The sequence below is a fragment of the Microcebus murinus genome, chromosome 1 (genome assembly GCF_040939455.1).
Source record: "Microcebus murinus isolate Inina chromosome 1, M.murinus_Inina_mat1.0, whole genome shotgun sequence".
Lineage (NCBI taxonomy): Eukaryota > Metazoa > Chordata > Mammalia > Primates > Cheirogaleidae > Microcebus > Microcebus murinus.
In genome coordinates this window covers 79,922,729-79,945,879 of record NC_134104.1, presented here as the reverse complement: position 1 = coordinate 79,945,879, position 23,151 = coordinate 79,922,729, and the positions used below count along the sequence as shown (strand labels likewise).

The 23,151-nt window shown below is 39.8% G+C and overlaps 1 protein-coding gene across 1 annotated transcript in view; it reads right to left on the bottom strand.

Annotated features, from left to right (window-relative positions):
- Window positions 1-23,151, bottom strand: part of MCCC1 (methylcrotonyl-CoA carboxylase subunit 1) — a 56,587-nt gene that overhangs the window by 3,741 nt on the left and 29,695 nt on the right. Inside the window, exons 10-16 of the mRNA XM_076003611.1 lie at window positions 22,919-23,046; window positions 18,970-19,153; window positions 16,331-16,440; window positions 14,261-14,477; window positions 12,171-12,257; window positions 6,612-6,661; window positions 1,447-1,584 (exon numbers count right to left, since the gene is read on the bottom strand). Of these exons, the coding sequence (XP_075859726.1) occupies window positions 1,447-1,584; window positions 6,612-6,661; window positions 12,171-12,257; window positions 14,261-14,477; window positions 16,331-16,440; window positions 18,970-19,153; window positions 22,919-23,046 (914 nt within the window). The remainder of the gene's footprint in view (window positions 1-1,446; window positions 1,585-6,611; window positions 6,662-12,170; window positions 12,258-14,260; window positions 14,478-16,330; window positions 16,441-18,969; window positions 19,154-22,918; window positions 23,047-23,151) is intronic.

Below are 23,151 nucleotides of genomic sequence, written 5' to 3'. Positions count from 1 at the left end.
TGGGCTCAAGCAATCCTTCTGCCTCAGCCTCCCGAGTAGCTGGGACGACAGGCATGCGCCACCATGTCTGGCTACCTTTTTCTATATATATTAGTTGGCCAATTAATTTCTTTCTATTTATAGTAGAGATGGGGTCTGGCTCTTGCTCAGGCTGGTTTTGAACTCCTGACCTCAAGCAATCTGCCCGCCTTGGCCTCCCAGAGTGCTAGGATTACAGGTGTGAGCCACCGCACCTGGCCAATACCCAATACCAGGTTCTAATCTAGCTTTGTGACCTTGTGTAAATTATTAAACCCCTCTCAGTTTTGGTTTCCCATTATAAAGGTGTAATGGTACACATGCCTCACAGGGGATTAAGATAATTAAAGTATTAAATACATAACTATAGGTAACAGGGAGCCATTTTTAAGTAGCAATCCCACCATCAAGTGCTTAGTCTATGGCAGAAGTTGTTTTTAACATTTCTGGATACCATGTCATTAATCATCATAACAGCTGAGGTGGGTACTGTTATTATTACTGTTTATAGATAGGGGAACTGCAGCCCAGAGTTTAACTGCCCAAGGTCACACAGCTGCTAAGTGGCAGGGCCAGGATTTGAACCAAAGCAGCTTCACATTCCAGAACTCATGCTCTTCACCACTCCATGATACTGCCTCTGCCATCATGTTGTTATAGCACAATTGACAGTGGAAAGGAATGCCTAGTAAAGCGGGTTCATCCTCAACTCCATATACAGTAGTTTAATTACTAGAATACCAAAGACATCTCATCATGAAGCACTGTGAGGCCACAGTATATTTGATAATCTGTCCTCCTTCTTCTGCCCAGGCAGGACATTAAAAGACTCACTGGGCAGAAAGCTCCTAACCAAAACCATGCAAATCCTGCCTCAACTATCTTTGGACTGCCAAGACGCCATCACTAAGCCCTTCTACCTTCCCCACAAGGAACATCTGGGCCACAGACTCCTCTCCCAGTGGTCACCTACTCCAAAATCAGCAGGATTCCAAGTGTCAGGAGAATGGCAGTTGGGGAAAAGTGTTCAGGCATGAAAGCCCTGAGAGAACACCACCCAATGAGCAAGGAGATACTCTCTGACAAGGAGAGTGTAAGGACTTGTTTCAGAATTCAAGGAAGCAAACTGATATGTCTATCAGTAAGAATCCGCATGAAATACCCTTCTGTAGTCCATACTAAAAAAAAAAAAAAAAAAAAAAAAAAAAAAAAAAAAAAAAAAAAAGAATCCGCATGAACAAAAGAGGCAAAAGGAAAACTAGAGAAAGCAGGAATGTGACAAAGAAACACAGAGTGGAGAAGAAAATGGAGGGAAAAAGGTCTTAGCAGTGGTCAAAGGAAGGAGGATCTTTATAATCTCTTTCAGTGAGATGCCTGGGCAATCTTCTCCCAAACCCCAAGAATGATATTATAAAGAAGAGACATTACCATGGAAAATAGGTAGATAGTGTTTTCCAGGATAATTAGTTTAGTCTTACTAGCAACTCCATTAATAGAGCATTTCAAGTAAGTGCAGTCTCCCACACTATAAAGATCACCAAGGACTTGGAAAGTTTTATCTTCAATCTGAAAAAACAGAAAAATAAGATCTTTAAAATAAATGAACAATCCTATAGAATGAATAAAATAAGAATCAACTCTTTGCTATTAGCAGTTTCAAAAGGTAACATATAAAATACTTTAAAAAAAAAGCTATGTAGGAACTTTTCCCCTAAGATTCCTAACCATAATACTTTAGATAATTAAAAGAAAAAAATTTACTTATATAACATACATCCTTAGAATCATAATGCTACAGGTAAAGGTTCATTTAGGAACATAAAGATAGCACTAAAAATGTGAAATAAAAATATACATCAAATCAAGCAAAATTATTAAAATTCATTTGCAAATATTACATGTCAGTATTCATTTCTGACTACCTGAAGTCAAATTTGGTTTTCCTGTGCCAAAATCAATAAGGAAAAAAGCCAGAACCATATTATTAGATGTCATTTCTTTTACCTCATCAACATGTAGACCCAATTCATGGGTTTCAGTGATGACTTAAGAAGATAAATTAGGTGGAGATTGACCACAATTTTCTCAATCTAAGAGACTATGTGCCAAAAAACAGATTTCACTCGATGTTTCAAAGAAGCTGATAAAAGGACATGAAACTTTTCTGTTTTAAAGATTTTCTCACATATACACTCAAGAGAAAATTTCCCTTACACACAAAAAATCTATTTAAATCTTCCCTCTATAGTCTTCATTTCAATTCCCACAGTGTTAGTGTAAAAGTCCTGTAGCTATTCTTTTAAAATATATTATGTAGGCTAAAGTGAAACAGGTCACACTGTAATATTTATACATTAGTTCTCATCTATCCTAAGTTAAATATGACATTTTACTCTGCTTTGTAACCTACTAAAACAGCCATTTGAATGTTTGTGAAATTCTCAGTACATAAAGGTTAGATTGGAAAAAATTTTGTTTAAAGATTCAGGCTGGGCGCGATGGCTCATGCCTGTAATCCTAGCACTCTGAGAGGCCAAGGCGGGTGGATTGCTCGAGGTCAGGAGTTCGAAACCAGCCTGAGCAAGAGCGAGACCCTGTCTCTACTATAAATACAAAGAAATTAATTTGCCTACTAATATATATAGAAAAAGGTAGCTGGGCATGGCGGCGCATGCCTGTAGTCCCAGCTACTCGGGAGGCTGAGGCAGCAGGATTGCTTGAGCCCAGGAGTTTGAGGTTGCTGTGAGCTAGGCTGACACCATGGCACTCACTGTAGCCTGGGCAACAAAGTGAGACTCTGTCTCAAAAAATAAATAAATAAATAAATAAATAAATAAAAATAAATAAAATAAAGATTCACAAAAGCACATGCTAAAACTGTGAATGTAGTTCCATGAGCAGATTATAAGAAATTGGCAATTTACTTTACCAGTTACCAAGGGACAAGAAAATGTCCCAAACCAGGGGCACCAATATGAATTACAAGTGTCACATACAAAAGCATGCAAACTTCCCATGATTTTCCTGAATCATAGAGAAAGAAAAATAATATGTCTTAAAGTGTCGGGAGGTCTAATGCATATCATTGATAAATTCATTTTGCAGGATTTGACATCTCTCAGCTCATATTAAAAATGATTTATTGGCCGGGCACGGTGGCTCACGCCTGTAATCCTAGCACTCTGGGAGGCCGAGGCGGGCGGATTGCTCGAGGTTGGGAGTTCGAAACCATCCTGAGCGAGACCCCGTCTATACTAAAAATAGAAAGAAATTAATTGACCAACTAAAAATATACATACAAAAAATTAGCCGGGCATGGTGGCGCATGCCTGTAGTCCCAGCTACTCGGGAGGCTGAGGCAGGAGGATGGCTTGAGCCCAGGAGATTGAGGTTGCTGTGAGCTAGGCTGACGCCACGGCACTCACTCTAGCCAGGGCAACAAAAGTGAGACTCTGTCTCAAAAAAAAAAAAAAAAAATGATTTATTGCCTGAATTTGTACCTTACTATAGGAATTTGGTTGATTTCCCACACTGTTTTTTTAAAACTTTTTTAGCATTTCATTTTGCCAGTGTAATGGGCTTCTTTTAATTAAGCACTATTGGAAAGTTAGTGGTTCTCAAAGTGTGACCTGTGGATCCCTTGGAGTCCCCAACACCCTTTTAGGAAGTCCATGAAGGCAAACAATTTTCATGATAAGACTAAGATGTTATTTCCCTTTTTTACCCTTATTCTCTTATAAGTACACAATGGAATTTTCCAGAGGCTACCAAATATGTGATGTTATTGTTCTGATGGCTAATAGTTTGTGTAATTGTATAATCTTTTTTTTTTTTTTTTTTGAGACAGAGTCTCACTTTGTTGCCCAGGCTAGAGTGAGTGCCGTGGCGTCAGCCTAGCTCACAGCAACCTCAGACTCCTGGGCTCGAGTGATCCTGCTGCCTCAGCCTCCCGGGTAGCTGGGACTACAGGCATGCGCCACCATGCCCGGCTAATTTTTATATATATATATCAGTTGGCCAATTAATTTCTTTCTATTTATAGTAGAGACGGGGTCTCGCTCTTGCTCAGGCTGGTTTTGAACTCCTGACCTTGAGCAATCCACCCGCCTCGGCCTCCCAAGAGCTAGGATTACAGGCGTGAACCACAGCGCCCGGCCTTAATTGTATAATCTTAAGCTTTAAAAATTTCTCAGTTTATCCTACAATTCAACAATAAAAAAACTAGATTAAAAAACAGGCAGAGGACTTCAATAGATATTTCTCCAAAGCAGATATACAATGGCTGTCTAATATATGAAAAGATGCTCAGCATCATTAGTCATTTCAGAAATGCAAGTCAGAGTTATAATGAGATACCACTTCATACCCATAATGATGGCTATTATTAAAAACAATAAACTCAGAAAATAATAAGCAGTGGCAAAGATATGATGAAGTTGGAACCCTTGTGCACTGCTGGTAGGAATGCAAAATGGTGTAGATCCTAGGGAAAACAGTATTGTAGTTTCTCAAAAAATTAAAAATAGAATTATCATATGATCTAGCAATTCCACTTCTGGATATACCCCAAAGGATTGCAAACAGTGTCTTGAAGAAATATTTGTACATCCATGTTCACAGCAGCATCATTCACAACACCCAAAAGTTGGAAACAATCCAAGTATCCATTCATGGATGAATGGATAAAGAATATGTGGTATACACATACAATAGAATATTATTTAGCCCTAAAAAGGATGGAAATTCTGACATGTGCTACAACATGGAAGAACTTTGAAGATACTATATTAAGTGAAAAAAGTCAGTCACAAAAGGACAAACACTATATTATTATCAGGTACCTAGAGTAGTCAAATTCATAGAGACAGAAAATAGAATGGTGGCTTTCAGGGGCCTGGGGGGAAGAAGGAATAGGTACTGTTCCTGTTTTACTGTTTAAAAGGGTACTGAATTCCAGTTTTACAAGATGAAAAAAGTTTTGGAGATGGATAATTATAATGGTTACACAATAATTTGAATGTATTTAATGCAATTGAATTGTGCACTTAAAAATGGTTAAAATGGTAAATTTCATGTTACCGTGTTTCCTTGAAAATAAGACCTATAAAATAAGCCCTACCAGGATTTCTAAGCATTTGCGCAATATAAGCCCTACCCCCAAAATAAGACCTAGTGATGGGCGTGGCTACGCAGCGTATCTGCACAACCCATGCATTTCGTCGGAGCGGTGAAGAAGACGAGCAGCCCTTCTCATCTGTCCCATCGTGACAGCTACTATCCCAGAGGTGACTGGAAAGGTGCGGGCAGCCCCACCAACAAGGTTGGCTCCCCCTGTCAGGTCCCGGCCATCCTGTGGGTGCTGCAAGCTGAGGCTTTGAGGGAAAAATAACACATCCCCTGAAAAGAAGCTCTAGGGTGTCTTCTTGAGGAAAAATAAATATAAGATCGTGTCTTATTTTTGGGGAAACGCGGTATGTGTATTTTACCAGAATTTAAAAGTAATAATAAAAAATAAAATTTTCTCCGTTAAGTTTTCTAAATGTTGTGCTAGTTGTATCAATTGATACAACTAGCACAAACAAAAGTTCTTTGGGGGGAAGGGTCTTGAGACCAAAAATTTGAGAACTACTAATTTTGATATAAATACATGCACATACATACTTTAGGGGCATGTTAGTGTCTGATTCAAGGCTATTACTTTCTGCCAAGTTTTTATTCTTTTTTTTTTTTTTTAAGTGAGACAAAGTCTCACTCTGTTGCCCGGGCTAGAGTGCCGTGGTGTCAGCCTAGCTCACAGCAATCTCAAATTCCTGGGCTCAAGTGATCCTCCTGTCTCAGCCTCCCGAGTAGCTGGGACTACCGGCATGCACCACCATGTCCAGCTAATTTTTTCTATATATTTTTAGTTGGCCAATTAATTTGTTTCTATTTTTAGTAGAGACGGGGTCTTACTCTTGCTTAGGCTGGTCTCGAACTCCTAACCTTGAGCAATCTGCTTGCCTTGGCCACCCAGAGTGCTAGGATTATAGGCGTGAGCCACCCCACTCGGCCCAAGTTTTTATTCTTAAGGGAACCTCAGCCAAACCGAGCAAACAATCAGAAACTATTTAGGGGTGGGGGGGGCGGTGCCTCAGGCCTGTAATCCTAGCACTCTGGGAGGCTAGGGTCAAGGTCAGGAGTTCGAAACCAGCCTGAGCAAGAGCCAGACCCAGTCTTTACTATAAATACAAAGAAATTAATTGGCCAACTAATATATATAGAAAAAATTAGCCGGGCATGGTGGTGCATGCCTGTAGTCCCAGGTACTCTGGAGGCTGAGGTAGCAGGATCGCTTGAGCCCAGGAGATTGAGGTTGCTGTGAGCTAGGCTGACGCTATGGCACTCACTGTAGCCTGGGCAACAAAGTGAGACTCTGTATCAAAAAAAAAAAAAGAAACTATTTAGGGAGTAATTTCCCCAAATGGGACATTCTCCTAACTACAGTCACAATAGTCAAATGCTTAAGAGGACTGAGAGAGTGAAGAAAGACCCTATTCAGTATGAGAGAGATCAGATTTAGCTCTGAAGGGTAGAACAAAACCAATAAGTCTTACCTGCATGCTATATGATCCATCATGGTTATATGTTACAGCTATTGCTACACCTTTACAGAACAGGGAGAAAGAAAGAAAAAATTAGAAGACATTCATTTATTCAATAACTAAAATATCGAAAATCTCACTTTCAACCTAAAGACAACCAGCTATTCAAAGAGATATCAACATTGTTTAACTCCCTGGAAATGAGCATTTTTTCTTAGAAATACATCTGTCAGGCAGCTTTCAATAAAAGTGCATTTCAAACTTTTCTCTTTTAAAAATGGAGGTTTAGCTATTTTAAGGTTGTAGGATATTTTAGATATTTTTCCTTCAACAAATAAGGCTGCAGTGTTATAGTAGAACACGTAATGAATTGGTAAAGAAAGAAGAGTTTTGATTTGGTTAAACACTAAAATCTGCCATCTGATCACTTCTATGATTTTGACTAAGTCACTAAATCTCTGAGCCTTGATTTTTATGCCATTAAATGGGTATGAAAATGTAACAATTATTAAACAAATGTGAAAGTACTTTATAAACTGTAAGACTATACAGATAAGAAATTATTCATGAGGCCAGGCACAGTGGCTCAGGCCTGTAATCCTAGCACTCTGGGAGGCTGAGGCGGGTGGATCGCTCAAGGTCAGGAGTTTGAAACCAGCCTGAGCAAGAGCGAGACCCCGTCTCTACTATAAATAGAAATTAACTGCCCAACTAATATATATGGAAAAAATTAGCCGGGCATGGTGGCGCATGCCTGAAGTCCCAGCTACTCGGGAGGCTGAGGCAGCAGGATTGCTTGAACCTAGGTTGCTGTAAGCTAGACTGATGCCACGGCACTCACTCTAGCCTAGGCAACAAAGCGAGACTTTGTCTCAAAAAAATAAATAAATAAAATAAAGAAATTATTCATGTTACAGGCACACCTTATTTTATTGTGCTTCCTTTATTTTGCTTGACAGATATTGCATTTTTTACAAATTGAAGATTTGTGGTAATCCTGCTTCAAGCAAGTCTATTGGCACCAATTTCCTAACTGCATGTGCTCACTTCATGTCTCTGTGTCACATTTTGGTAATTCTTGCAATACTATAAACTTTCTGATTATTACTGTATCTGTTCTGGATATCTGTAATCAGTTATCTTTGATGTTGCTATTGTAATTGTTTTGAGGCACCATGAACCACATCCACGTAAGACTGATCAATGTTGTATGTGTTCTCACTGCTCGCTCCACTTTTTCAGCAGCCCGATTCCCTATCTCTCTCCCTCTCCTAGGGCCTCCCTAATCCCCGAGACACAAAATATTGAGATTAGGCCAAATAATAACCCTACAATGACCTCTAGGCGTTCAACTGAAAGGAAGAGTCACACGTCTCCCACTTTAAATCACAAGCTAGAGATGATTAAGCTTAGTGAGGAAGGCATGTCAAAAGCTGACTTAGGCCGAAAGCTAGGCCTCTTGTGCAAAACAATTAGCCAAGCTGTAAATGCAGGGAAAAGTTCTTGAAGAAAGTTAAAAGTACTACACTATTGCAGTAAACAGACAAATGATAAGAAAGTGAAACAACTTTATTGCTGCCACGGAGAAAGTTTTAGTGGTTTGGGTAGAAAATCAAACCAGCCACAACAACATTCCTTTAGGCTAAAGCCTAATCTACATCAAGGCCCTAACTATTTTCAATGCTATGAAGGCTGAGAGAGGTGAGGAAGCTGCAAACAACAACAACAACAAAAAACTGAAGCTAGCAGTTTGGTTCATGAGGTTTAAGGAACAAAGCCATCTCAATAACACAGAAGTGCAAGATGAAGCAGCAAGTGATGATGTAGAAGCTGTAGCAATTTATCCAAAGATCTAGCTAAGATCATTGATGACGATGGCTACACTAAACAACAGATTTTTCAATGTAGATGAAATAGGCTTTGAATGGAAGAAGATGCCATCTAGGACTTTCACAGCTAGAGAGGAGAAGTCAATGCCTGGCTTCAAAGCTTCAAAGGACAGGCTGACTGTCTTGTCATGTGCTAATGCAACCGGTGACTTTAAGTTGAAGCCAGTGCTCATTTACCATTCTGAAAATCCTAGGACCCTTAAGAATGATGCTAAATCTACTCTATTTGTGCTCGGGGAAATGGAACAATAAAGCCTGGATGACAGGACAACTGTTTACTGAGTGGTTTACTGAATATTTTAAGTCCACTATTGAGACTTATTGCTCAGAAGAAAAGATTCCTTTCAAAATATTACTGCTCATTGACAGTGCACATAGTCACTCAAGAGCTCTGATGAGATGTATAAGGAAAGTAATGTTGTTTTCATGCCTTCTAATATAACATACATTCTATAGCCCATAGATCAAGGAGTAATTTTGACTTTCAAGTTTTATTATTTAATAAATAGTTTGTAAGGCTACAGTTGGCATAGATAGTGATTCCTCTGATGCATGTGGGCAAATTGAAAACCTTCTGGAAAGGATGTGCCATTCTAGATGCCATTAAGAACATTTGTGATTCATAGGAGCAGGTCAAAATACCAACGTTTACGAGAGTTTGGACGAAGTTGATTTTGATTCTTAAGCATGACTTTGAGGGGTTCTAGACTTCAGTGGAGGAAGTAACTGCATTTGTGGAAATAGCAAGAGAATAGAATCAGAAGTGGGGCATGAAGATGTGACTGAATTACTGCAGTCTCACGATCAAACTTGAATGGATGAGGACTGCTTCTTATGGATGAGCAAAGAAAGTGGTTTCTTGGGATAGAATGTACTCTTGGTGAAGATGTTGTGAACATTGTTGAAATGACAACAAAGGATACAGAATATTATATAAACTTAGCACATAAAGCAGGGCATGATTTTAGAGGATTAACTTCAATTTTGAAAGAAGTCCTACAAAGGGTAAAATGCTATCAAACAGCATTGCATGTTCTAGAGAAATCTTTTGAGAAAGGAAGAGTCGATCAACGTAGCAAACTTCACTTTCTCCCATCCAAGTACTAACCAGGCCTGACCGACCCTGCTGAGCTTCCGAGATCAGACAAGATCAGGCGCATTCAGGGTGGTATGGCCATAGACCAAACTTCACTTTCTTTTTTTTTTTTTTTTTTTTTGAGAGTATCCAGAAACAGTAAACTTTCTTATTTTAAGAAATTGTCACAGTCACTCCAACCTTCAGCAACCATCACTGTAATCAGTCAGCAGACATCAATATTGAAGCAAGGCCCTCCACCAACAAAAAAACATTATGGCTTGCTAGAGCTCAGATAATTGTTAGCATTTTTAGTAATAAAATATTTTTTTTTTTTTTTTTTTTTTTTGAGACAGAGTCTCGCTTTGTTGTCCAGGCTAGAGTGAGTGCCGTGGCGTCAGCCTAGCTCACAGCAACCTCAAACTCCTGGGCTTGAGTGATCCTTCTGCCTCAGCCTCCCGAGTAGCTGGGACTACAGGCATGCGCCACCATGCCCGGCTAATTTTTTATATATATATCAGTTGGCCAATTAATTTCTTTCTATTTATAGTAGAGACGGGGTCTCGCTCTTGCTCAGGCTGGTTTTGAACTCCTGACCTTGAGCAATCCGCCCGCCTCGGCCTCCCAAGAGCTAGGATTACAGGCGTGAGCCACAGCGCCCGGCCAGTAATAAAATATTTTTAGGTTAATGTATGTATGTTGACTTTTTTTAGACATGGCAGACTTAATAGACTATGATATGGTATAAATATAACTTTTATATATACAGGGAAACCAAAAAATTTGCGTGACTTTCTTTATTGAGATATTTGCTTTATTGCAGTGGTCTGGAACTGAATCTGCAATATCTCTGAGGTGGGCCTGTGTTACATGAATACAGAATTGGTTGAAGACAAACCCAGGAGATAGAAATCAAAAGGTTTGTGGGGTAGAGTATATAGGTCAAAGTCATCTCATCTCCTTCTGATACTTCAACCATCGTTTTGATGCTGCCTACCCAAGTATGTTTCCAGCCCCGGCCTTGCTTCTCTAGAACTCTGACTAGTCATTCCCAGCCGGATGCTACACTGGCACCTTAAAATGAACATGATGGATTGAACTTGTGTGAAACTCTTGTAAAAAAAAAAAAAAAAAAAATGAACATGATGGGTCCAACAGATCATCTTCCCCTCCACCTACTTCCCCTGCAGACCTGTGAGATCCATCGGCACCACTATTTTCTGCACCCGGCTGGGAGGCACATTTTTGTGCTGGAGTTGTCACAGTTCAATATACCTCACATTCAAGATTATCCAGTGCTCTCAGCTCTGACTTTGCGCCCATCTGGCTTCCCATGCAAACTGTTCTACAGCACAAGGGATACAGTCCCAGCTATCACAGGATTTTGGTCCCTCTGGTACATTGCTCCAGCCATAAATTCATAATCTGCCTTCTGGCTTAGGTGTCAGCCTTTTCTGACTTCAGGTAAAATAAACCAGTCCCTAAAGTGAGCCTACTCAAATTAGTTTGCAATCAAACATCAATTTTCCACTGGAGAAGTGGTGGAAATAGCATGGGAGTCAACATCAAGAAGAGTGGGTGTCAATTCTGGCTCCGAAACTCAGCAGCCTTGAGTAAGTGACTTTACTTCCGAGACTCCTCACCCATGCTTTCATCACCCATAGGTGGGAGGAACAGTGACTCCCCCTCATTAAGTTGTTGTGAAGATAAAAATTTACATGTGATAAGACACAACAAATTACAGCGCTTTAGTGACCCACTTCTACCGGAAACACCCAAAAACATTGCCTAAGCAGTAGGCAATCTTCCCTCTCTGATATGGTTTTGGATATTGTTTTTCTTATTTAAAAATAATACATCCTGTATTACTAGAGTGTAAATAAAAAACTACAAAGCAAAGTACAAAGAATTGGGGAAAAAGAGACTACCTCAAATTCTACTACCCTCACTAACATTTTGGCATATTTTATTTCAGCTGTTTTGCTACATATATTTTATGACATATTTTTAGAACATTTATAAAATATATAAAAGTGTAAAGAAGGAACATAAATGCCATTAACTCTGCTACCCAGAGTAGCAGAGTTACTGCTACTCTGCCAACCAATTGTATTATTTTGGTATATTTCCTTCCAATGTTTAGGGTAGGCATTTAAAAAAAATGACCGGGCTGAATCTTCTTTTTCAGGTTAATGTGATACATTTCTTTTTTTTTTTTTTTTTTTTTTTTTTTTTTGAGACAGAGTCTCGCTTTGTTGCCCAGGCTAGAGTGAGTGCCGTGGCGTCAGCCTAGCTCACAGCAACCTCAAACTCCTGGGCTCGAGTGATCCTTCTGCCTCAGCCTCCCGGGTAGCTGGGACTACAGGCATGCGCCACCATGCCCGGCTAATTTTTTTATATATATATCAGTTGGCCAATTAATTTCTTTCTATTTATAGTAGAGACGGGGTCTCGCTCTTGCTCAGGCTGGTTTCGAACTCCTGACCTTGAGCAATCCGCCCGCCTCGGCCTCCCAAGAGCTAGGATTACAGGCGTGAGCCACAGCGCCCGGCCTAATGTGATACATTTCTATGACTCACATTTCTCTTTTAATGAAACATTACTTACTATTTTTACCATCTCTAAGAGTCATGTTTCTGGTGTAAGAGGAATTCAGTCTTCTTCCACTGCTGGATGAAAACGGAGAGAATTGATCTAGAAAAAATTCAGAATTCCATAACAAATTTATGAGTATCAAGTCTGATAAATTTATACCTTACAAAAGAAAATATAAAATGCAGGTCTTAGATGTATTTTCTTTGTTCTTCTCATGGTTTTAAATTTAAATAGATATTTTCATTTACATCTCTGGAAATTTCATGTGAAAAATCCCAGCTTCACTTTTTTTTTTTTTTTTCAGACAGAGTCTCACTCTGTTGCCTGGGCAAGAGTGCCATGGTGTCAGCCTAGCTCACAACAACCTCAAACTCCTGGGCTCAGGCAATCCTCCTGCCTAAGCCTCCCGAGTAGGTGAGACTACAGGAAGGTGCCACCATGCCCGGCTAACTTTTTCTATACATTTTTAGTTGGCCAATTAATTTCTTTCTATTTTTAGTAGAGACGGGGTCTCGCTCTTGCTTAGGCTGGTTTCAAACTCCTGACCGTGAGCGATCCACCCGCCTTGGCCTCCCAGAGTGCTAGGATTCCAGATGTGAGCCACCACGCCCAGCTCCAGCTTCTCTTGAAGAATCAGAATATTTGCATGAACTCTCATCCTCTGATGGCATAAACTGCACAAATGTCACCCCCTTTTGATAGGGCAAATGAATTCCAGGTCACCAAAATTTTTACCACTCACTTTATTTAGGAGCTACAGCACAGCTAAATTGAAGCAATTTATTCTGAAAGCTCATATCTGTACTAGCCATAAATTTTAAAAAGGAAGGTAAGAGTAAGAGGACACTCTCTTCTAAATATGTTCAGTTTGGGCTCAGGAATATCACATGGGGTATATTTAGATGCATTTTCATTCAATGTAAAAGGATGAAATGAGGCTAGAACACACAAATCTCCCAAAGACGTAGTTTTAAGCTTTTAAAATATTGTACAGTTTAAGATTTCAATATAACTATCTTGAATTAATCTAGAAATTAAAGATTCAAATAATAGGCTCCTATAATAACACAGGTTCAGTATCCTTTATCTGAAATGCTTGAGAAGAGAAGTGTTTTGGGAATTTTAACTTTTTCAGACTTTGGAATATTTGTATTATACTTCAATGAGTATTTCCTTTGAGTGTCATGTTGGTGCTCTAAGGTTTCAGATTTTGAGCATTTCACATTTTGGATTTTTGGATTTGGGATGCTCAACCTGTATAGGATAATGTAATACTACTACTACTACTAAGAGATAAATAGATTAGATTTTTTTAATCGGTTTAATCAGTTTGCTCCAAAGGTCAGAGTTTGCCTGAGTAAATATTATGGAGCAATATGGGAAAGCTCAGATTTTGGATCAATTTAGAGGGAGGAAGTTTTGATGGACAGCTGATTAAAACCATTAGCTACCCTATGAGGTAATGAATTTCCAGTTTCCTAAGGAGTCAGGAAGAGGCTGGGCAACAACTTAGTAGGAACAGTGAAGCAGGGATGCGCTGCACATGTGTGACAGCCAGGATGAATCACTGCCATGGCCCTTCCTGTGCTCAGATTCTATGATACTATGAATTACCTAAGTTTCTAGTTAGACAGAAATTTAAGCACAGGATGGAAAAAAAAGAGGAAGAAGTAACTCAACAGTAAATCATGGGTAACCCAAGGGAATCTGAGAGTCTCCTGCGCTGTGTCTTTAGACTCTGGGACAAAGAGAGCTGCCCCAAATATAGAGGATACAACAAAATAGGCCATGAAGAGCAGCGAACAAAAGGAGTCACGAGAAATCAGCATAGCATGAGGGAAGAACTCGTGCTTGGTTGAAAAGAGACCCATTTCTATAATGTTAAGTGATAAGTTAGGCAACATTTAATAGGTTAAATAGTGCTTACGGGAGCATTTGTGATATGTGAAGTGCCTGCCTTCATTCTAAAAAACACACCTGCAGAGAATGGTGTCAATCACTGACAGAAGAAAAGGAGGCAAGAATGGCAAAAGAAAGGAAACCATGTTCAATGATGACTCATAAAACTTGGCAAGCAGAAGAAAAAGGAAAGCATCCCCTACCTTGTGCCTGAAGTCTGAAAGCATCAGTCAGACCTTTCTCCTTGAGGATGAGACCCAGAGCTGCTTGGCATAAAACCTCCTTGGCCGCAGCCTTCCGATTGGGTAGCAGGTCTTTGTGGTGTTGAGGGATGAAATTAGTGTGCACGTTCCCAGCTTCAAACTCCGGGTGGCCAGACAGCTTGAGTAAGAAGTCAATGTTGGTGTGCAGTCCAACAATCTAGGAAGAGAAAAAAGCCCCAGTTCCTACAGAGTAAGGGAAACAACGTATTTAGAAAAACATCTGCTCTTTTTTCTATTTTCTACTGTGGACAACTCTTAGGAAAAATTTAAAAACCTACGAAGGTACCATGTGGCATTGGGACAACTCTCAGGAAAAAACAAAACAAAATAAAAAAAAAACCACCTCATTATCGCTATATTCATCACTACTGTTTGAGCTTAACATTTAAAATTACATTTTTATATGATAAAGAGGATGTAGGAAATGGCATTACTACCAAGACCAAGCCTAGGTGGTATATTTAATTAACTCAGGTTAGGAAAGTGGTAAATGTTAAGGAACATAAGTGAAATTTGTTTGTAAGATATTGAAGACTTGGTGTTCAAAACACTCCCACAAAATAGGAAGACTGCAAACAGCAGGCAGGGTTGTTATACTGGGGATGGGATAGGATTAAATGACTTCAAAAGACCAAAATACAATTTTTTTTTTTTTTTTTTTTTTGAGACAGAGTCTCACTTTGTTGTCCAGGCTAGAGTGAGTGCCGTGGCGTCAGCCTAGCTCACAGCAACCTCAAACTCCTGGGCTCCAGTGATCCTTCTGCCTCAGCCTCCCGAGTAGCTGGGACTACAGGCATGTGCCACTATGCCCGGCTAATTTTTTATATATATATATCAGTTGGCCAATTAATTTCTTTCTGTTTATAGTAGAGACGGGGTCTCGCTCTTGCTCAGGCTGGTTTTGAACTCCTGACCTTGAGCAATCCGCCCGCCTCGGCCTCCCAAGAGCTAGGATTACAGGCGTGAGCCACAGCGCCCGGCCCAAAATACAAATTTTATACACTGATATAAAAATAAGAAAAGGCATAAAATTTACCCAAATGTACCCAATAAACAGGATCAAAAGTAAAATCAGCTATTTCAACCTTGGGTTCATTCATTCATTCACTTATTCATCCATTCATTCATTCATTTAATAGCCATTTACTGAACACCTTTTAGGTATCAGGCTCTGATCTAGGCACTGGGGACAAAAGTGAGGAACAAAAGAGACCAAGTCACTGCCCTCACAGAGCTTACATTCTAGGGAGACAGGTAACAATATTGATAAACAAATATCTAATATAATTATAATGTCACATGCTGTGAAGAAAACTAAGGTTGGCTAAAGGGAAAGAGAACAAAGGGTACTATTTTAAGTGAGGTAGACTGGGAAAAGACTCTGAAGAGGTGAGCAGGGTTGAGGACAGTCAGGAGCAAGCCCTGTGATCATGTAGGGAAAGAACATTCTGGAAGAGAGGACAGAAACACATGGCTCCTTGCTGGGTGAGTATGTGAAATGGCAAGGAGGCCATTGTGGCTGCAGCCACAGAGATCAGAGGTTTGACCAAATTATTAACATATAACAATTTGAATATCTTCTATGAAGCTAAATCAATGTGGTAGAGGACTTTCTGCACCAAGGAAATTAACATTCTGCAGAAAAATAACAAACTCTATCATATAGATGAAACTGAACATAATTATTTTCCTTTGGAGAAAAATGACCAGACTACAGGCCACACTTGAGTGGCTGGCCTTACTATAGAATGGATAGCTGTATTTCACTGAAATACAGCACTGACACAGACAGTTTTAATTCTGCAGTTTTTCTTTCGTAACTGAAATCAAGAAGTCCTCAAACCCTATTCTGACCCATGGGAAATTCCACCTGTAAAATTATTCTGTTTGTGACATGCAGGCAATTGGTGGAAATAAGGTGACAAGAGCAAGCCTCTGACCAGAATGAAGGCTGACCTTTGGTCCTGACCACATGCAGCAAGGTCATTAAGACGGCCCCGGATCACTCACATTGTACTGACGAAGGCTGTACCTCAGTTTTGTCAAGGCCATCTGGCGATCGGCAGCCCATACGACCAGCTTCGCAATCATGGGGTCATAATACGCTGAAACTTCATCTCCTGAAAGTGAAAAACCACAGTAACCTCTCAAAGCCAAAATATAAAGGAATAAAATAGGATAAGCCAGACATTTGTTGTGTATGTTTCATTTAACCCTCACAAACTTCTACGTGAGGGGTATCATTAACACTAATTTATCCATGGAGAAACTGAGGCTCAGAGGGGTTTAAAACCTATCCAAAGTCCAAGGAAGATATGGCCATCCAAGAGCACCAGGCTCCAACATGGAGACACACAGGCTGGCTTCCCCCATCCTATCGTCTGAACTTTTCCTTTCCTCATTTTGGAAGTCAAACTCCCTCTACCCTCTCACATTATACTCCCTGCCCTTAGCATTCCCTTCCCTCCACTCTTTCAGTTTCCTCATCAGTAAAGTAAGTATAATAATTCCTCTAGCCTGCAGGATTGTTGGGAGGAGTAACAATAAAGTGCCATCCTGGCAGGACTGATAACCAATGGCAGCTATCATTACTATGATGGTTACAGTCCTAGAGAACGAGAATCTGAACCACAGGACATCCCACTGGTTAGAAATGGTTCCAGTTGAGGCCGGGCGCGGTGGCTCACGCCTGTAATCCTAGCACTCTGAGAGGCCAAGGCAGGCGGATAGCTCGAGGTCAGGAGTTCGAAACCAGCCTGAGCAAGAGCGAGACCCTATCTCTACTATAAATAGAAAGAAATTAATTAGCTAACTAATATATATAAAAAAAATTAGCCAGGCATGGTGGCGCATGCCTGTAGTCCCAGCTACTTGGGAGGCTGAGGCAGCAGGATTGCTTGAGCCCAGGAGTTTGAGGTTGCTGTGAGCTAGGCTAACGCCATGCCACTCTAGCTGGGGCAACAAAGTGAGACTCTGTCTCAAAAAATAAAGAAAGAAAGAATGGTTCCAGTTGAAACGGTGTGGTATGCTATAAAGAATACTGTTGTAGGACCTTTTCATAATTTTGGTAGGATCTTGGTACTTGATCTCTCTGAACCTGAGGGCTCTCACTTATAAGATTAGAGATGCTTGCAGCAGAAAAGACGGAACCTGTGGGGCAAGCAGAGCTAGGATGAGAAGTTAAAAACTTTACTGACTACCAAACCTTGCTGTGGCTTTGCCAGAGCTCTCCCAATGCTTCCACTTTTTATTAAATAAAAAGTTCTAATTCCTCATTTTGGCTTTCCAGATGTTATATGATTTGTCCTTAACCTATGTCTCCAGCCACATCTCCAACTACTCACCTTCCTGAAAGCTTTTCTCCAGACACCTATTTTTATTCTATTCTTTGAACGCACCTTTAATAATTTTTCTTTTCAGGCTGGGCTCGGTAGCTCACACCTGTAATCCTAGCCCTCTGGGAGGCCTGAGGCAGGCGGATTGCTCGAGGTCAGGAGTTCGAAACCAGCCTGAGCAAGAGCGAGACCCCGTCTCTACTATAAAGAGAAAGAACTTAATTGGCCAACTAATATATATAGAAAAAATTAGCCAGGCATAGTGGTGCATGGCTGTAGTCCCAGCTACTTGGGAGGCTGAGGCAGGAGGATAACTTGAGCCCAGGAGTTTGAGGTTGCTGTGAGCTAGGCTGACGCCATGGCACTCACTCTAGCCTGGACAACAAACCAAGACTTTGTCTCAAAAAAAAAAAAAAAAAAATTTTTTTTTTTCTTTACTCTTCATTATGCTGTTAAATCTGCCTATGTAAATCTATTCTAGATATCCTCTTAAAAACCTGTCCTGATTATATCAGCCTAACATAACCTCTTAGTCCTGAGAACTGCTATATTCCATCGCTGTATAACTTACTCCAGCAACTGAAATCAAGCTGGCAGTAGACAGAGGTGGCTCAGTGCCAGGGCCCTGGAGCCAGACTGCCTGGGTCTGGATCTTGGCTCCAAGGGTGACCGTGGGCAAGTCACGTAACTGCTCTGTGCTCCAGTTTCCTCATCTAGAAAATGGGGGTGATAACAATCCCTACTCATAGGATAATTCTCATGGCTAAAGCAGTCCATATAGAAAAATCACCCAGAAGAGTGCCTGTACATAGAAAGCACTAAATAATTGTTAGTTACATACATTGTTATTAAATATTATTCATATGCTGAACTATGATAGCTCTTGCACTGTTATTTTTTTAACTGCAATTTATTTCTTTTAGTATTGTTTAGCTTATACTAAGCTTACATCTTAATTCTCCAACCTGACTTTATGTTCCTTGAAGGCAGAGTGCCTTAAGCATAGCAGATATCAGTCACCTTGAATCACTTTTGGAATAGGCAAAGTGAAAAAGTAAAACAGTACATATAAAATATTTCTTGGTTAGGCTTGACTAAGTACTGCTGCCTTTCAAAATGAGAGTGCATTATTTAAAATACTAGTTATTCTTTTAAAATAACTATTCTAGAAGGGAAAATGTTAATGAGAAATCAACTAAATCTTTTATTGTAAAACATGCATTTCCATAAGACTTAGGGATAAGACTCCATTCAAAAATAATAATGCAATAAAAATTTTAGAAGAGTGAGACTTATTGTTTTATTTCACCTTACCTTGCCGAACTCCAGTTTCGATCCTAGTGGAATGGTCTGCTCGAGGGGTAGAGAGATGCAACAATGGTCCAGCCCCTGGCATGAAATTATTGTTAGGATCTTCCGCATATATCCTAGCTTCAAAGGCATGGCCTTGCAGAGTTATTTCTTCCTGGCTCAAAGGAATCTTCTCTCCTGCTGCAATCTGGTAATAGAACAGTGCTTCTCATGAAAATCTACCTTGCAGTAGCTACAAGATTTACTAAGTTGATGGTCTTACTTTTTTCTACATAAGATGTACATTTGGGCTTAGCAATGCAGCCAAATAAAATCTTATTTTATCTACCCACTGGAGTATTGGGCAAAACAAAAACAGATGCAGGCTGGGCAGCTGGCTCACACCTGTGATCCCAGCACTTTGGGAGGCTGAGGTGGGAGTTCAAGACCAGCCTGAGCAACATAGCAAGACCCCTATCTTTGCAAAAAAAAAAAAATTAGCCAGGAATGGTGGTGTATGTCTATGGTCCCAGTTACTTGGGAGGCTGAGACAGGAGGACCACTTGAGCCTAGGAGTTTGAGGTTGCTGTGAGCTATGATGTTATTGCACTCCAGCCTGGCAACAGAGTGAGACCTTGTCTCAAAACAAACACACCACACATACACACAAAATAACCCAGATGTAGTTTGGGAATAATCTATTAGTTACAGTAGGTTTTTAGGGTTTTAAATTTTTGAGAAAGCAGGCAAACTGATGACTAACTTATAAATATAAAAATCAGTACAATATAATAAAAACCAAAATTTCTCACTGGCAAGATAGTCTCAGTTTTGATTTAAAACATTAGCAGTCGATTCCCAAATCAATCATTTTTTTATAGTAAATTATTGGTTGGTGTTTAGGACTACATTCACAGCCATGGAAAAAATGTGGTAGGCATTAGTCATTCTATAGTATAATAATCTTCATAAGCAAGTGAGTGATAAAGCAAAACAGAAAGGGGACCAGGATGGCTTTTAAATTTTATTTTTAAGTGTATTGCATGATATCAGATTATAAACAGGATAATCACTATTGGTATGACTCCTATAATTATTACTATTTTGGCTATCATGAACCAATATATGAAATCACGCATCAATTAGTATAACTTGGAAAAGGCTTTTGGAGGACACACTGTTACTTTCTCTCTTTACTCTCCTCCTCAGGTTTTTCTCTAAGGTGAGAAAATGACAATGTGAGAAAGCAATATGGATACAGGAAAAAAAGACTCTAGGTAACTCAGTATGACACTAAACTATACACATAAGCGTAAAACAGAGGCAAAGGTCTCATCTCTTTGAATCTGTAAACAAGAAAGATCAGGAACTATGACAAAGAAGAACAAAAGGAACAGGAACTAAGCTGAATGCCTTTGCATGGTATTTCAAACCACAGACTCTGCAGCTGTATTGTCTGGGTTCACATTTTGTCTCTGTATTTACTCTGTGACCTGGGCAAGTTTGTTAAGCTCTCCATACCTCACAGAAAAATGCCTGGCATACAGTGAGCGTTATGTAGGTGTTAACTATTATCATCTCATTCTTACCCTTTATAATAAAGTATTCTTTAATGCTTTAATAAAGAATTCTATTTGCTTTAATGTACAAAAATAAAAGAATGACCATGTATCTGTATTCCAAGATGTGATCTTATTTCTAACTATACAGCCCCATTTCAACCTGGCTTGTCTTTGTCTATTTATTTTTCTCTGAGAATGACTTCTTCTTCTTCTTCTTTTTTTCCCCTCCCTGTATCAATAGAGATGAGCATCTGAAAATGGCTTCTACCTAAGCCCGGAAGAAACTGGCCCCAACCATGCCTTTGGGTATTTGGAAATCTGTGCCATTTGAATTCTCTCAAGCTTAGACATTGACTCTTTGGAATTCCTAACCTTGGACATTCTTACCAGCTTCCCCTGAACACTGCTAACCATCTGCAGCTTAAACCCTGGCTGCCCACCTCACTGCACCCTGGCTCTTGGAAGCCTTCGACTCCACAGGCAGGTCCCGATGCTTGAACTCTTGCTTCACTAAACGGTGAGTCCTCTTGTTTTGCCTCTGCCTGAAAGCCAGACTCCAAAGTACCTTACACTCTATAAACCAGGTCCAGCAATTTCCCTAAACTCTAGAGTCCCTCCCCAGATGATAAAAGCCTACTTTGCTTTCTAAAGAGCCTTTTTCCGATTTCTTGAGTTTCAGAAATAAATCTCTGTTGGTTTTCCTAATGTCCAAAAGCTTTCCCTATCCTCAATCCTTAGAAACCTTTTATCCTCCATGATTTCAAAATCTAGACTTTCTTGGTTTACTGCTTCAGAAAAAATATCCTCCTTTTCCTTGAATTCTGGAAATATAAACACTCTTTCCAGAAGCTTCCAAATCTACAGTTTTTCCTGACACTTACTAACTTATTAACCTGATACACCTGATTTTCATTAGTTCCTAAGGCTATAGAGGCCCAGAAGAATCTTTTGGCTCAATTAAAACTACTGATCATCCCCAAGGAACCAACAAAAGGAATATCACATTATTGTCCACAGTTCTGAAAAGATGAAATTATCAAAATAACCAAGACTTCAGGCCAGGTGCAGTGGCTCATGCCTATAATCCTAGCTCTCTGGAAGGCTGAGGTGGGCGGACTGCTCAAGGTCAGGAGTTCGAAACCAGGCTGAGCAAGAGTGTGATCCCATCTCTACTATAAATAGAAAGAAATTAATTGGCCAACTAATATATATAGAAAAAAAGAAAAAAAAAAGACTTCAGCATACCATGGAAAATCATACCATAGAAAAAAACCAGTTTAGATTCAAGAATCCAACAGAAATCAGGAATATATATACTACTTAATATTTTTTTCATACTAAGAAAAAGGTGAGGGTAAAGCTATTATTTTCACTAGAGAGAACAAAAACAGACTAAGCTATTATTATTAATATTTGCAGAAATAAGCTTTGTGGAACTCTAGTTTATACCAGTGCTTTTCAAACTATCCATAGCAAAAGAACAGCTATGAACTGACATGTCGGAAAAATACAGTAGACATGTTACAGCAATGTCAAAATGCTTTAAAAAGTTTCTAAACATTTACCTTTAATGGCTGTTCTGAATGAGCATTTATCATGGGCTGGCAACAGTTGGTAAATAGGCATTTTCCATGGATGATTCTATTGGTCTAGACCATTTGCTTAGCTCTTCATTCCCAGTCTGCCTTAGCCCATTTCAATTTCAACTTGGCTAGCATCGCTAAAATCTAATGATGCATGGCCCAGAATGCAGTGGCCTTAGGTAGATCATGAGGCTTTGGCCTTGAGATGATGTGGTCACAAGCAAGCCTCAGTGATGGCAGCTTGCCTGCTGCCTGCCCCTTGCCTGAGGGGAACTGAAGATTAGTAACAAATTAGTAATTCAAGTCCCTAAAGTACCAATAAAGTCATAGTATGAAATGTAGCTTCACTTTTCACCTCCCATTTTCCTGTCCTCATCAGAGCCACCATTAATTGAACCCTGTCCAAAATGATACCTGTTTTAGGAGGTCAGAAGGTAACCTATTCTCAAAACTTATTTATTTTATTTTATTTTTTTTGAGACAGAGTCTCGCTTTCTTGCCCAGGCTAGAGTGAGTGCCATGGCGTCAGCCTAGCTCACAGCAACCTCAAACTCCTAGGCTCAAGCAATCCTACTGCCTCAGCCTCCCAAGTAGCTGGGACTACAGGCATGTGCCACCATGCCCGGCTAATTTTTTCTATATATATTAGTTAGCTAATTAAGTTCTTTCTATTTATAGTAGAGATGGGGTCTCACTCTTGCTCAGGTTGGTTTTGAACTCCTGACCTCAGGCAATCCGCCTGCCTCGGCCTCCCAGAGTGCTAGGATTACAGGCGTGAGCCATCTCGCCCAGCCTCAAAACTTATTTTTATGGAAAAAAAATGCTCACCCGAAGCTGCCACTCCACTAAGTCAGTTCCTGTGATCATCTCAGTAACAGGATGTTCTACTTGCAGTCTTGTATTCATTTCCATGAAATAGAAATTGTCCTTTGAGTCCATGATAAACTCCACAGTTCCTAAAAGAGAAAACACAATGGTCACATTTCAACAGTATATAATAATCAGCAGCAAATCAAAACCTTGTATGCTATATTACATTTAGTTTTACTGCTGTCTTCATT